Source organism: Oncorhynchus tshawytscha, linkage group LG27 (assembly GCF_018296145.1).
Source record: "Oncorhynchus tshawytscha isolate Ot180627B linkage group LG27, Otsh_v2.0, whole genome shotgun sequence".
NCBI lineage: Eukaryota > Metazoa > Chordata > Actinopteri > Salmoniformes > Salmonidae > Oncorhynchus > Oncorhynchus tshawytscha.
The window spans coordinates 8,776,199-8,788,742 of record NC_056455.1 but is presented as its reverse complement, the minus strand read 5'-3'; the positions used below and the strand labels follow the sequence as shown (position 1 = coordinate 8,788,742).

The 12,544-nt window shown below is 43.3% G+C and overlaps 1 protein-coding gene across 1 annotated transcript in view; it reads left to right on the top strand.

Moving 5' to 3' along the window:
* Positions 1 to 11,434, top strand: part of cavin1a (caveolae associated protein 1a) — a 31,901-nt gene extending 20,467 nt beyond the window's left edge. The window contains exon 3 of the mRNA XM_024390161.2: positions 7,128 to 11,434. Within this exon, the coding sequence (XP_024245929.1) occupies positions 7,128 to 7,979 (852 nt within the window). The 3' untranslated portion in view covers positions 7,980 to 11,434. The remainder of the gene's footprint in view (positions 1 to 7,127) is intronic.
* The last annotated feature ends 1,110 nt before the right edge of the window (positions 11,435 to 12,544 follow it).

The following is a 12,544-nucleotide window of genomic DNA, read 5'->3' as shown; positions in this document are numbered from 1 at the left end:
CAAATGATTTGTCCCAGGACATAATGTTGCAGGCTTGAACGTCACATGATCCTGTTTAACAGTGCACGCTGCTCCAGTCAACTACTTTTTGAATGTATATTTCATCATTGCAAAAAAAAAACACTCACATCTCCCCCAGTACAAGAGCAATGAAAACCATCATAAAAAGCCTTGGCTTTGCATGAGCTGGGAACCCGAGCCGCTTGTTTGAACTATGATGAAACAAATAGAAAGTGTCAAGGGATTGTTGCCTTGACGATAATAATGGAAGAAAGGAAAGTGGTACTAATTGAGGAGGAGGAGGAGGAGGAGGGCTAGATGCTATGGGAGTACACCTACACAAGAAGGAACAAATGATAAAGAACGATTTAATATGAGGTAACAGCAGGGTGGAGAGGAGAATGAGTACACATTCAATGAGATGTTAAGAAACGTTACAAACCTGCTTTAATGTGTCACAATGATGCAAAACTCCATCTTTAACCTTATTACTGTGACGGGTTGCCATGGCATTGTTTTTACATCGGCAGTTCCTGACTTAGTTCAAATAAAGCGATACAGATCTGTTCCATCGCAGTGCCTCAAATTATGCCCAACTCTGTCAACAGGTCAAACCCAGCTAACGGACGGATTATCTCCTCCAGCCATCGCCTCAGGAATCAATAAGCAGTGTGATTCTGCAACACATTGCAAAGTAGACAGGGAAAGGGGAAAGACAGTGGAGATGAGTGTTTTATTTTTAGGCAGAGGAAGAGAAATGGACAAACCAAACATGGGCCCTCCCAAGTGGCGCAGTGGTATAAGGCACTGCATCGTAGTGCTAGCTGTGCCACTAGAGATTCTGGGTTCTAGTCCAGGCTCTGTCGCAGCCGGCCACAACCAGGAGACCCATGGGGCGGTGCACAATTGGCCTAGCGTTGTCTGGGTTAGGGGAGGGTTTGTCTGGAAGGGATGTCCTTCTCCTATTGCGCACTAGCGACTCCTGTGGCAGGACGGGTGCAGTGCATGCTGACACGGTGTTTCCTCCAATCACATTGGTGCGGCTGGCTTCCGGGTTAAGTGGGCATTGTGTCAAGAAGCAGTGCGGCTTGGCTGGGTCGTGTTTCGGAAGACGCACGGCTCTCGACCTCCGCCTCTCCCGAGTCCATACGCCTCTCCCGAGTCCATTGTTGCAGTGATGAGACAAGACTGTAACTACTAATAGTTAATATTTTTCTAAATAAAAAACAAAGCAAAGACCTCACAGCTGGCCACGACCAGGAGACCCATGGGGCGGTGCACAATTAGCCCTGCGTCGTCTGGGTTTGGGTTAGGGGAGGGTTTGGCCGGAAGGGATGTCCTCATAAAACCACACGAGCTCACCAACCCTCAGTGTCATAACACAGACTCAGTTGTGATTGTTTCACTCCCTGATTACAAGCCGACCTATGCCCATTCCCCCACAATGCTCTCAATGTGAGATCACACACACCCACACACACGGCAGGGGAGAGGTAAAAGTGACTCAGCGCCGACACTCAGGACTGGGCCAGTTTCTCAACATTAAATCTGGACAGTGTGTACAGAGACAGAGAGATTGTTGAGAGAGACAGGGTGAAAGAGTTTAGAGAGAGAGAGATAGAGAGATTGTTGAGGGAGATAAGGTGAAAGAGTTTAGAGAGAGAGAGAGAGAGAGAGAGACAGAGAGAGAGCGAGAGAGAAGCAAGAGACATTTGACAAGATAAGTGATACTATATAACTTTTCAGAATGCGTGAAAGTCAAATTTAAATACAATTTTATAAGTCACATGGTAACATGAGGAACAGTAACATGAGGAATAAAATAAAATACACAAGAATGGAGCTATATAGAGGGAGAACCAGTACCAGATCAACAAGGTAATTGAGGAAAATACAGTTGAAGTCGTAAGTTTACATACACCTTAGCCAAATGTATTTCAACTCAGTTTTTCACAATTCCTGAGACTTAATCCGGGTAAAAAAAATCACTGTCTTCGGTCAGTTAGGATAACCACTTTATTTTAAGCATGTGAAATGTCAGAATAATACTAGAGAGAATTATTTATTTCAGCTTTTATTTCTTTCATCACATTTCCCGTGGGTCAGATGTTTACATACACTCAATTAGTATTTGGTAGCATTGCCTTTAAATTGTTTAACTTGGGTCAAATATTTCAGGTAGCCTTCCACAAGAATTTTGGCCCATTCCTCCTGACAGAGCTGGTGTAACTGAGTCAGGTTTGTAAGGCCTATTTGCTCGCACACACTTTTTCAGTTCTGCCCACACATTTTCTATAGGTCAGGGCTTGGCCACTCCAATACCTTGACTTTGTTGTCCTTAAGCCATTTTGCCACAACTTTGAAAAGCATGCTTGGGGTCATTGTCCATTTGGAAGACCCATTTGTGACCAAGATTTAACTTCCTGACTGATGTCTTGAAATGTTACTTCAATATATCCACATAATTTTCCTTCCTTATGATGCCATCTATTTTGTGAAGTGCACCAGTCCCTCCTGCAGCAAAGCACCCCCACAACATGATGCTGCCACCCCAGTGTTTCACGGTTTGGATGGTATTCTTTGGCTTGCAAGCTTCCCCCTTTTTCCTCCAAACATAACGATGGGCATTATGGCCAAACACTTATTTTTTTTGTCATCAGACCAGAGGACATTTCTCCAAAAAGTATGATCTTTGTCCCCATGTGCAGTTGCAAACCGTAGTCTGGCTTTTTTATGGCGGTTTTGGAGCAGTGGCTTCTTCCTTGCTGAGCAGCCTTTCAGGTTATGTTGATATAGGACTCATTTTACTGTGGATATAGTTACTTTTGTACCTATTTCCTCCAGCATCTTCACAAGGTCCTTTGCTGTTGTTCTGGGATTGATTTGCACTTTTCGCACCAAAGTACGCTCATCTCTAGGAGACAGAAAGCATCTCCTTCCTGAGCGGTATGATGGCTGCGTGGTCCCATGGTGTTTATACTTGTGTACTATTGGTTGTACAGATGAACGTGGTACCTTCAGACGTTTGGAAATCGCTCCCAAGGATGAACCAGACTTGCGGAGGTCTACTTGTTTTCTGAGGTCTTGGCTGATTTCTTTTGAATTTCCCATGATGTCAAGCAAAGAGGCACTGAGTTTGAAGGTAGGCCTGTTTAAAGGCACAGTCAACTATGTTGACTTGTAAACTTCTGACCCACTGGAATTGTGATACAGTGAATTATAAGTGAAATAATCTGTCTTTAAACAATTGTTGGAAAAATTACTTGTGCCATGCACAAAGTAGATGTCCTTAACCGACTGGCCAAAACTATAGTTTGTTAACAAGAAATCTGTGGAGTGGTTGAAAAACAAGTTTTAATGACTCCAACCTAAGTGTATGTAAACTTCCGACTTCAACTGTATGTACATGAAGGCAGGGTAAAGTGACTAAGCATCGGGATAGATAATAATAAGACTAAATTAAAGAAGTAGAGTAGCAGCAGCATACTGTATGTTGAGTGTTAAAGGTTGTGTGTGTGTGTGTGTCTGTAGTGTAGTGTGTGTGTGTGAGTGTATATATAGTCTTATGAGTGTGCATAGAGTCAGTGCAAAATGTTACGCGTGATGTATGATGTGTGATGTGTTATGTGTGATGTGTTATGTGTGATGTGTGATGTGCGCAGTTCTATGATGGGACAGGGCAGGGCAGTAACAACAAAGACATAGCTATATCTATGGGATGCAAGGGCATGCTAGATTTAGCATAGGGCATTAGGAGGTCGGTTTGAGGACAATACAGTGACACCAAAACGGCCCGCTACCAAAACCTGCCGGCTCTCCTTCACTGCAGCCAACGTGATTAAAACATTTAAACGTGTTAACCCTCGCAAGGCTGCCGGCCCAGACAGCATCCCTAGCTGTGTCCTCAGAGCATGCGCAGACCAGCTGGCTGGTGTGTTTATGGACATATTCAATCAATCCCTATCCCAGTCTGCTGTTCCCACATGCTTCAAGAGGGCCACCATTGTTCCTGTTCCCAAGAAAGCTGAGGTAACTGAGCTAAATGACTATCGCCCCATAGCACTCACTTCCGTCATCATGAAGTGCTTTGAGAGACTAGTCAAGGATCATATCACCTCCACCCTACCTGACACCCTAGACCCACTCCAATTTGCTTACCGCCCCAATAGGTCCACAGACGATGCAATCTCAACCACACTGCACACTGCCCTAACCCATCTGGACAAGAGGAATACCTATGTAAGAATGCTGTTCATCGACTTCAGCTCAGCATTCAACACCACAGTACCCTCCAAACTCATCATCAAGCTCGAGACCCTGCATCTCGACCACGCCCTGTGCAACGGGGTCCTGTACTTTCTGATGGGACGCCCCCAGGTGGTGAGGGTAGGAAACAACATCTCCACCCCACTGATTCTCAACACTGGGGCACCACAAGAGTGCATTCTCAGCCCTCTCCTGTACTCCCTGTTCACCCAGGACTGCGTGGTCATGCACACCTCCAAATCAATCATCATGTTTGCAGACGACACTACAGTGGTAGGCTTGATTCCCAACAACGACGAGATGGCCTACAGGGAGGAGGTGAGGGCCCTCAGAGTGTGGTGTCAGGAAAATAACCTCACACTCAACGTCAACAGAACAAAGGAGATGATCGTGGACTTCAGGAAACAGCAGAGGGAGCACCCCCATATCCACATCGACGGGACAGTAGTGGAGAAGGTGGAAAGTTTTAAGTTCCTCAGCGTACACATCACGGACAAACTGAAATGTTCCACCCACACAGACAGTGTGGAGAAGAAGGCGCAACTGTGCCTCTTCAACCTCAGGAGGCTGAAGAAATTTGGCTTGTCACCAAAAACACTCACAAACATTTAGAGATGCACAATCGAGAGCATCCCGTCGGGCTGTATAACCGCCTGGTACGGCAATTGCTCCGCCCACAACCGTAAGGCTCTCCAGAGGGTAGTGAGGTCTGCACAACGCATCACCGGGGGCAAACGACCTGCCCTCCAGGACACCTACACCACCCGATGTCACAGGAAGGCCATAAAGATCATCAAGGACAACAACCACCCGAGCCACTGCCTGTTCACACTGTTCACACACTGCCTGTGGCGGCTGCCAACATACTGACTCAAATCTCTAGCCACTTTAATATTTAAAAATTGGATGTATCACTAGTCAATTTAAACAATGCCACTTTATATAATGTTTACGTAGCCTACATTACTCATCTCATATGTATATACTGTACTCTATACCATCCACTGCATCTTGCCTATGCCGTTCGGCCATCGCTCATCCATATATTTAAATGTACATATTCGTATTCATTCCTTTACACTTGTGTGTAAAAGGTAGTTGTGAAATTGTTAGATTACTTGTTAGATATTACTGCCCGGTCGGAACTCGAAGCACAAGCATTTCACTACACTCGCATGAACATCTGCTAACCATGTGTATGTGACCAATACGATTTGATTTGAGGGATAACATCCTCGGCATATTCCTGGTCTCCCTCAGTAGACATCCAGTAATACAACATTTCTCTAACGTTGTGAAAACATCGTCACTGGGACGCTGAGTGAGTGGCAGCTGTCAGAGAAGCATAGGTGTCAAGGGATGTTTTGGACAGGTGGGCCGTGTGTGACTATTTGTGAATGTCAGTGTGAAGTACTGGTTTTTACGAACAGACAATGTCTTATCTGATGGGGCGTCCCTTTACAGGATGCTAGAACTTTCTTGTCCCCTAGATGGAGTGCAAGACTGCATGATCCAGTCCATTGGAAATACTGAGAACATTTGCAGTTATTTTGGCTATACTAGATGAATGACTACGATACTTTAAATCAAGTCTGCCTCAAACCTCTGTTTGTATGAGAACCAGCAGACTGTGACGGATGTAACATTTAAGAGTGAGATACTTTAGTCAGATTGAAAGTCACACTTTGTAAGCGGCGGGTGGTGGGAAAATCCGTTTCATGGTAGAGTCAAATGCCTAGTTATGTGTCTCCCTACTGGTTGTGTGATAACCACATCAAAGGGCTAGGTTATGCAATACGCTTACTGAGATGAGCTGTGAAGAGACAGGACAACCAGTGACATTGGCACATGAAAGGTTGTCGGTCTCCATCCTTACACTCACTCAGACTGAACAGCCTATTAGAGAGAAAGAGAGACAGAGAGCGAGAGAGAGACTATGTATGCATGAGGTAGACCAGGAGAACATTTACCACAGTTATCACAATGATTCAGCGAGGTGGGAGTGTGCAGTAAAGTAGTTTACCAATAGCAGGAAATGCTTTTGGGTCTAGTTGGCTCAGTATGCTAGTTTCATTATTAGACACCATACAAACGTGTATGGCATGTCTTTCACAAGCTGTTGGTGATTACACTTATTCTGTGTGCTGAACATTCACCAAGTAGATTGGCTGAGAAGACCCTGACACTGGTTTCTAGTAGGGTACATATGGAAAGTCTGTGCTTTTGGCTGGACAGGTATTTCATTGTCTGTGCTGATTTTGGAGTCTTGGTCAGTTTGTATTGTATGACTACTAGATGGGGTTGGCCAACAGTAGCAGGCATGTTTCATATATTTTTTATGCGACTGATAAATGTAAAGTTACGTGTCTGAGGCAAGCCATGAAGATTAATAATTTATCATACACATAAATGTCAAATTTCATTTCCATCTCAGAGCCCACATACATTTGAATTGATATTCATTTATTTTTTCCGCCTCAGGCTTTTACGCGACACTTCAATATAACCTCCATAATCATGCAGTCAATTTGAAAATGTGTGTATATATATTGGACAAATCCCACACTGTGAACACATTGTTCCCTATGAATGAACAAAATAGAATAGGAACATCTTATCTCACACAGAATACTGATATGTAATGAGGTAGATTTAATACTGTCTTTGCAAACTCATGCTTGAAAGTGAATAAAATTTAAATGATAAAACAGAATTTAAAAAAAAAATGTAATACTGTCCTGGATCTGCTGCTGTTTTTATTAGTCTAACTGGAGGCTTAAACATAAACGTTCATACTTATCTTGTATGTAGACTCTTCCTGTTGTCTAACCTCATCCACTCTCTCCTTTGTGTCTTCACAGGATGAGAATAAGGCCGCTAAAGCCTCTCTAAAATCGTCCAAGGTGGCAGAGAATGTAGCTGAGGGCTGCTCTGTGGAAGGGGGGCTGGAGCAGATCCCTGAGGAGGGGGGCGAGGCGGCGCTCACTGGCCTCAACTCAGACGAGGAGGTGGAGATCGAGGAGATCATCGAAGAGTCCCGGGCGGAGAAGATAAAACGCTCCAGCAAGGCGCGCGTGGACAACATCAAGAAGGCCTTCTCCAAAGAGCAGAGGGAGAAGAGAGCGCAGAAGACCAAGGACAACCTGGAAAAGACCAAGCAGAAGACCAGGGATAACCTGGAGAAGACCCGGCAGAAGACTCACGACAAGCTGGAGAAGACCAAGCATAGCCTGGAGAAGAAGATGGGCAAGCTGGGCAACAAGATGACCCCCAACATGGAGCGGAAGGAGAAGCTAAAGGGCTCCAAGGAGATGTTGAAGAAGTCTCTGACCCCCGACCACACCGTCTACGCCCGCTCCAAGACGACCGTGTACCGCGTGCCGCCCTTCACCTTCCACGTGAAGAAGTTCCGGGATGGAGAGGTGGAAGTAGTGCACACAGAGGGCACAGAGATGGAGGAGGTGGCTGAGAACGAGGCCCTGCAGGCGGGAGAGGGAGACGTGGAGGTGGAGGAGCTGGTGAGAGTAGTAGACACCCCAGAGATGAGTGCTGTCCTGGAGTTGGATGAAGAGGAGGAGGAGCTGGTGAGAGTAGACACCCCAGAGATGGCAGCTTTCCTGGAGGTGGCTGAGGACCAGGTGGCAGAGCATCTGATCAGGCTGGGGAGTAAGGTCCCTGTGGTGAAAACAAGCATGAAGACAACCAGCAAATAACTCTGTCTACAGGGCCCAGCAGGATTGGAAGAATGATACAATAGAGGGATGAGGAGATAGGGGAGAAGAGAGAGGGAGAGAGTAGAAGAGGAGAGTAACATCCTACATTTGGATGCCAGTGACACAGCATGCATGATACGGACTGTCAGGACAGTGTTCACAATCTACTCATCTTACAATAAAAATTATAATAACACAATATGCCATTTAGCAGACGCTTTTATCCAACGCAACTTACAGTCATACGTGCCTACATACATCTTGTTTGAGAAGAAAAAAAATGACGCATCAGGAATTACTTTCAATGTAGTATGTGCTGTTCTAGACAACAACAACAACAAAACATTTAACCCCGCAGTTTTGTTTCTTCCTTACATATTTTCTTGTCTTTTAGTTTGTGAATGACTCTGGTTGGTCTAGTCTGGGATATTGCTTGTTGATATAATTTTTTGTTGTTGCTTTTTAAATAGAATGACCACAATGCTAAGGGAATAAATAGTAGTTGCTATTGTGATTTGATGTACAATAATTGCTAACGTAGGATAAACAGTACATAACAATGTATATGGAAATATCCCCCACTGTCCACAGACGTCAATTCAACATCTATTCCATGTTGGTTCAACGTCATTTCATTGAAATGATGTGGAAACAAATTTGATTCAGCCAGTGTGTGCCCAGTTGTGGTGGTATCTTGAGATTTTCTGATTTGATGGTTGGTGGTCATGTGATGTGCAGGTCAGAGAAATTACGTTTTGACAAATGAAGAGTAAGAGCACACACTGGAAACACCTAAAAGATGGTTTTAACGTGCATGGGGAGAGACACAGAAGAGTTTACAGATCGGTTAAACAAATGCTCACAGCCATTTTGAGCAGCCAACTTTCTACTGTAAGTGTGGGCATACAAGCTCTGTCAACATGTCAAGGTTCTGAAAGGACGAGATAGATAAGATAATGATAAAGATTAAGATAGTTCTCACTTTTCTTAGAGGAGCACTATGAAGCTTTTATTTCTGATCAACAGTGTGGCCCTATTGGTTGATTGTTTTCATTTTGGAGGACCGAGAGGGAGGGTCACGGCAAATGCAATATTAAAAATGAAGAGGAAGAGACTCACTGATTGGCATAAATGGAACTATTTTTGTGCGTGTGCAATGTTTCAGCCGCAATCTTGAGCCAAACAGGGAAAAACGAGTGTATCTTTAAATGATGTCATGGGGTTGATGGATGCCAGACGTGTAAAGTAATCCTTCTCTATAATTATTTCAAAAGTTTTTCACATAAAAAACAGGATCGCAACCGATCCTATTTGTTTTGTTTTGAAATGGAGAATGAGAAGGATGAAGGATTAGTGACGACTCGAAAGAGATGTGAATTTAGTTGCATAGTTTTACCTTCCTTTATTAAAAAGAAAAAATGTTTCATTAAGTTTCTAAGTTGTACTATATTGTGATATCTGGAAAATAGTTCTCCTTCTCTCAGTTTTTAGTTACCAGTGTAACCACCAAACTACCTGGTTGTTACTAGGGCTTGTCACTGATGACAGGAGAGTGACATTTTGAGCCATCGTTTAATCAAAGTTTCCTAGTGCCATCATTCTGTAGAAGTTCACTTTTTTCACTGTTTTTTTCTCTCACTGTGCTTACATGATAATGTTCATTAGAAAAACAAATGTAATTGTACTGACACACATTGTACAAATGTATGCATGTATGCTCACAGTGCTACAAGAATCATACATGTACTGTACATATATGCTATAATAAGCACAGACATAACTGTGTTAACCTGCCACGTTACTGTTACTCCATAGACTTCTCTCCTGGAAGAGGAGTCTGTCTGAGATTGACAGAGCCTTGCTTATTGAATCTATCACCATGGCCACAGCTAACGACAGGATATATCCAGCATTTCACCTGGACTGCACTGGGTGCTCTAATTGTGGGGAGAAAAAGGAGAGAATCTTGTAGGAACCCCTCCAGCATATGTCAATGTGCCAGGTGACAGTTACATGAAGGTCTATAAGTGACATATAGAAATGTAAGTGCTATCCAATTTTGTTTGTGCCGGCAGCAAATTACAAGGGATTGTGAATAATGACATGGCAGTTACAAAGGTGGAAGAAAAAAAGTCATGTCCGTTCCAGGACCTCAGTCTCTGTCTATTTGAATTACTTGTCAGCTTGTTTGTGCCTGTGTGGTCTGGCAAGGGTCTGATATAGGGAGACGATGGTGATTATAGAATAGATGATTTGAGTTTGACGTGAAGTGAGACCAGTAAATGCAATACAAGCTAAAAGCTGTTGTCTCGTGTTCTTTCTCTACCTACAAGACATGCCTCTGGAGAACAAAGTAGTGAGGCTAAGTACAGAAGGACTGAAAGCACACAGGGCCTGGCTCGAAGACAGCGCTACAGAAGGCTTTTCTACGTGTCTCCATAGCTCCCTGTGTCTGACCGACCTTGATGAAGGGGCCGGGGTAGAGAGGGGAGGTCTCTGTGGAACACCATTAGGATAATCAATGAGGCAGGAATCTGATTAAGGAGAGTGCTTTCTCTGAGGAGAGTGAGATGGAAGACAGAGAGAGGACGTGTGTATGGGGGGGGTGAGAGAGAGATAGAGAGAGACAGAGGGTGAGAGAGAGGGGGGGGCAGGGTGATCATGTGGAGGGAGTGGTCAGTGCAGAGAGAAGGAGAGATGATGCAGTCAAAAAGAAACCAAAGATATTCCTCAAAAAATATGTAGGTATTTGTGCAGTTCACATTTTGTGTTTACTTAATTTTTTTACAAGGCTGAAATGGATTCCCATTACATAAATGCCAAGGCGAATACTAAACACACAGATACATTACAAATTGACCAAGTTTTTGTCAAACATGAGCTAAGTTTACCACCATCTCTAAACACCCCTCATCTCCCCCAAGGAGATTCATAGCATTTCCTACTTTCTTCAGGAGAGAGTGGAGATACAAACAGTGACCGCTCATCTTTCAACTGTTTCATTTATTTGCCATGTAGTGTAGTCTCACAGCATTGTCAGTCAATATGCAGTTCTTTGTAAAAAATGATCAGTCAAACTACCGCAGGTTACCAGGGTTGGAGCCAATTCCATTTAAATTCCAGTAAATTCAGAAAGTAAACAAAATTGCAATTCCAAATGTTCCTAACTGAAAAGCATTTAAGATCATTGGAATGTCAGTGTACTTCCTGAATTGTCTGGAATTGAAATGCAACTGACCTCAAGCCTGCGGGATACTGTACGTATCCTGAGCACTGCCATTTTCAACTGACCTCAAGCCTGCGGGATACTGTACGTATCCTGAGCACTGCCATTTTCAACTGAACTGAGATGATAATATCTCCGACTGATCTAATAACGAAGCTTGCTTTTTCTGTTGAATTAAATGACTATTTTTGTCTAACCACTTATATATCAATAAACGCTATATGATTTACACCAGCCTTTACCACTGTGATGATTGAACGTGTCAAAGTTCAACCCAATGCTATGTGAAGTGCAGCCAGTACAGCTGTATTATAGACCATTACATTACTCAGATTAGTCATCCGGGATAAACAGAGGCCATTCATTTTCTTTGAATGAATGTGCAACACAAAGAAGAAACTAACATGTTCACCTTTCCTTGAAAACCTTGATATTGCTCCATAAGCCAATGTTACTCCATGATAAGCACCGGCTAATGATGCAAGACACTGTAAAGTAAAGAGAAGAGTGCTTGAGCTTTTGGTCATTAGGGATAAGAGATTTTGAGTCATGCTGCTTCAATGTGTGAGTGAGTTTGTAATGAAAGTAAACATTGTCAACCGTGTTTCTTTGCCTCCATAGATTACAACAAACAACGGAAAATCTGGAAGTGGTAGAGGATCCAGAGTTCTAGCTACAGTGAAAGCAACTCCATTGAGCGTGCGTTTTAGTGTAGGTTTAGTCCTAATCTCGGGAAACCGGTCATATTAATTTTTGGTTTTCACAGCATGTGACCTGACTTGCTATGATTCTCATAACCTCAGTAATGTTTTTACTCTTGTTATTCCCCTGCTGAAAAGGGACACTTAAATTATGCTATTGGTCTCACAATGTACTATAATGACCTAGGCCGATAAGGTTAGCTACCTGAGAGAAGACCACGCTCAAATTGATGGGCAATGCCGCACAAGAAAAAAAGGTCCCATGAAACCAAGTAAACATGTTGATCAAATATTTAATTATTGCTGAACTGTTTGTGCTTTAGCCTACATAGATGACAATGATGAAGACTAAACCATATCCCCCCATTTTTCTCAACGAATAATGCATATGTCATATCTCAAATAATATAATAAAACTGTTTTCACGCCTTGGTTTGTGTATTTTTCGATGGCGAATATATATTGATTTGGGTAAAACATAAATATCAACGCTGTTCACATTTCTTCTTATTACACTTGTGATGACGTAGAGACTGCCAGTAATTCAGATGACTTCCAGATCAGCTGTTCTGTTGGTTATTTCTTCTCCCGCTGCAAGGTCATGCTTGTAAATGCAATTTTCCATACACACGGAGGGA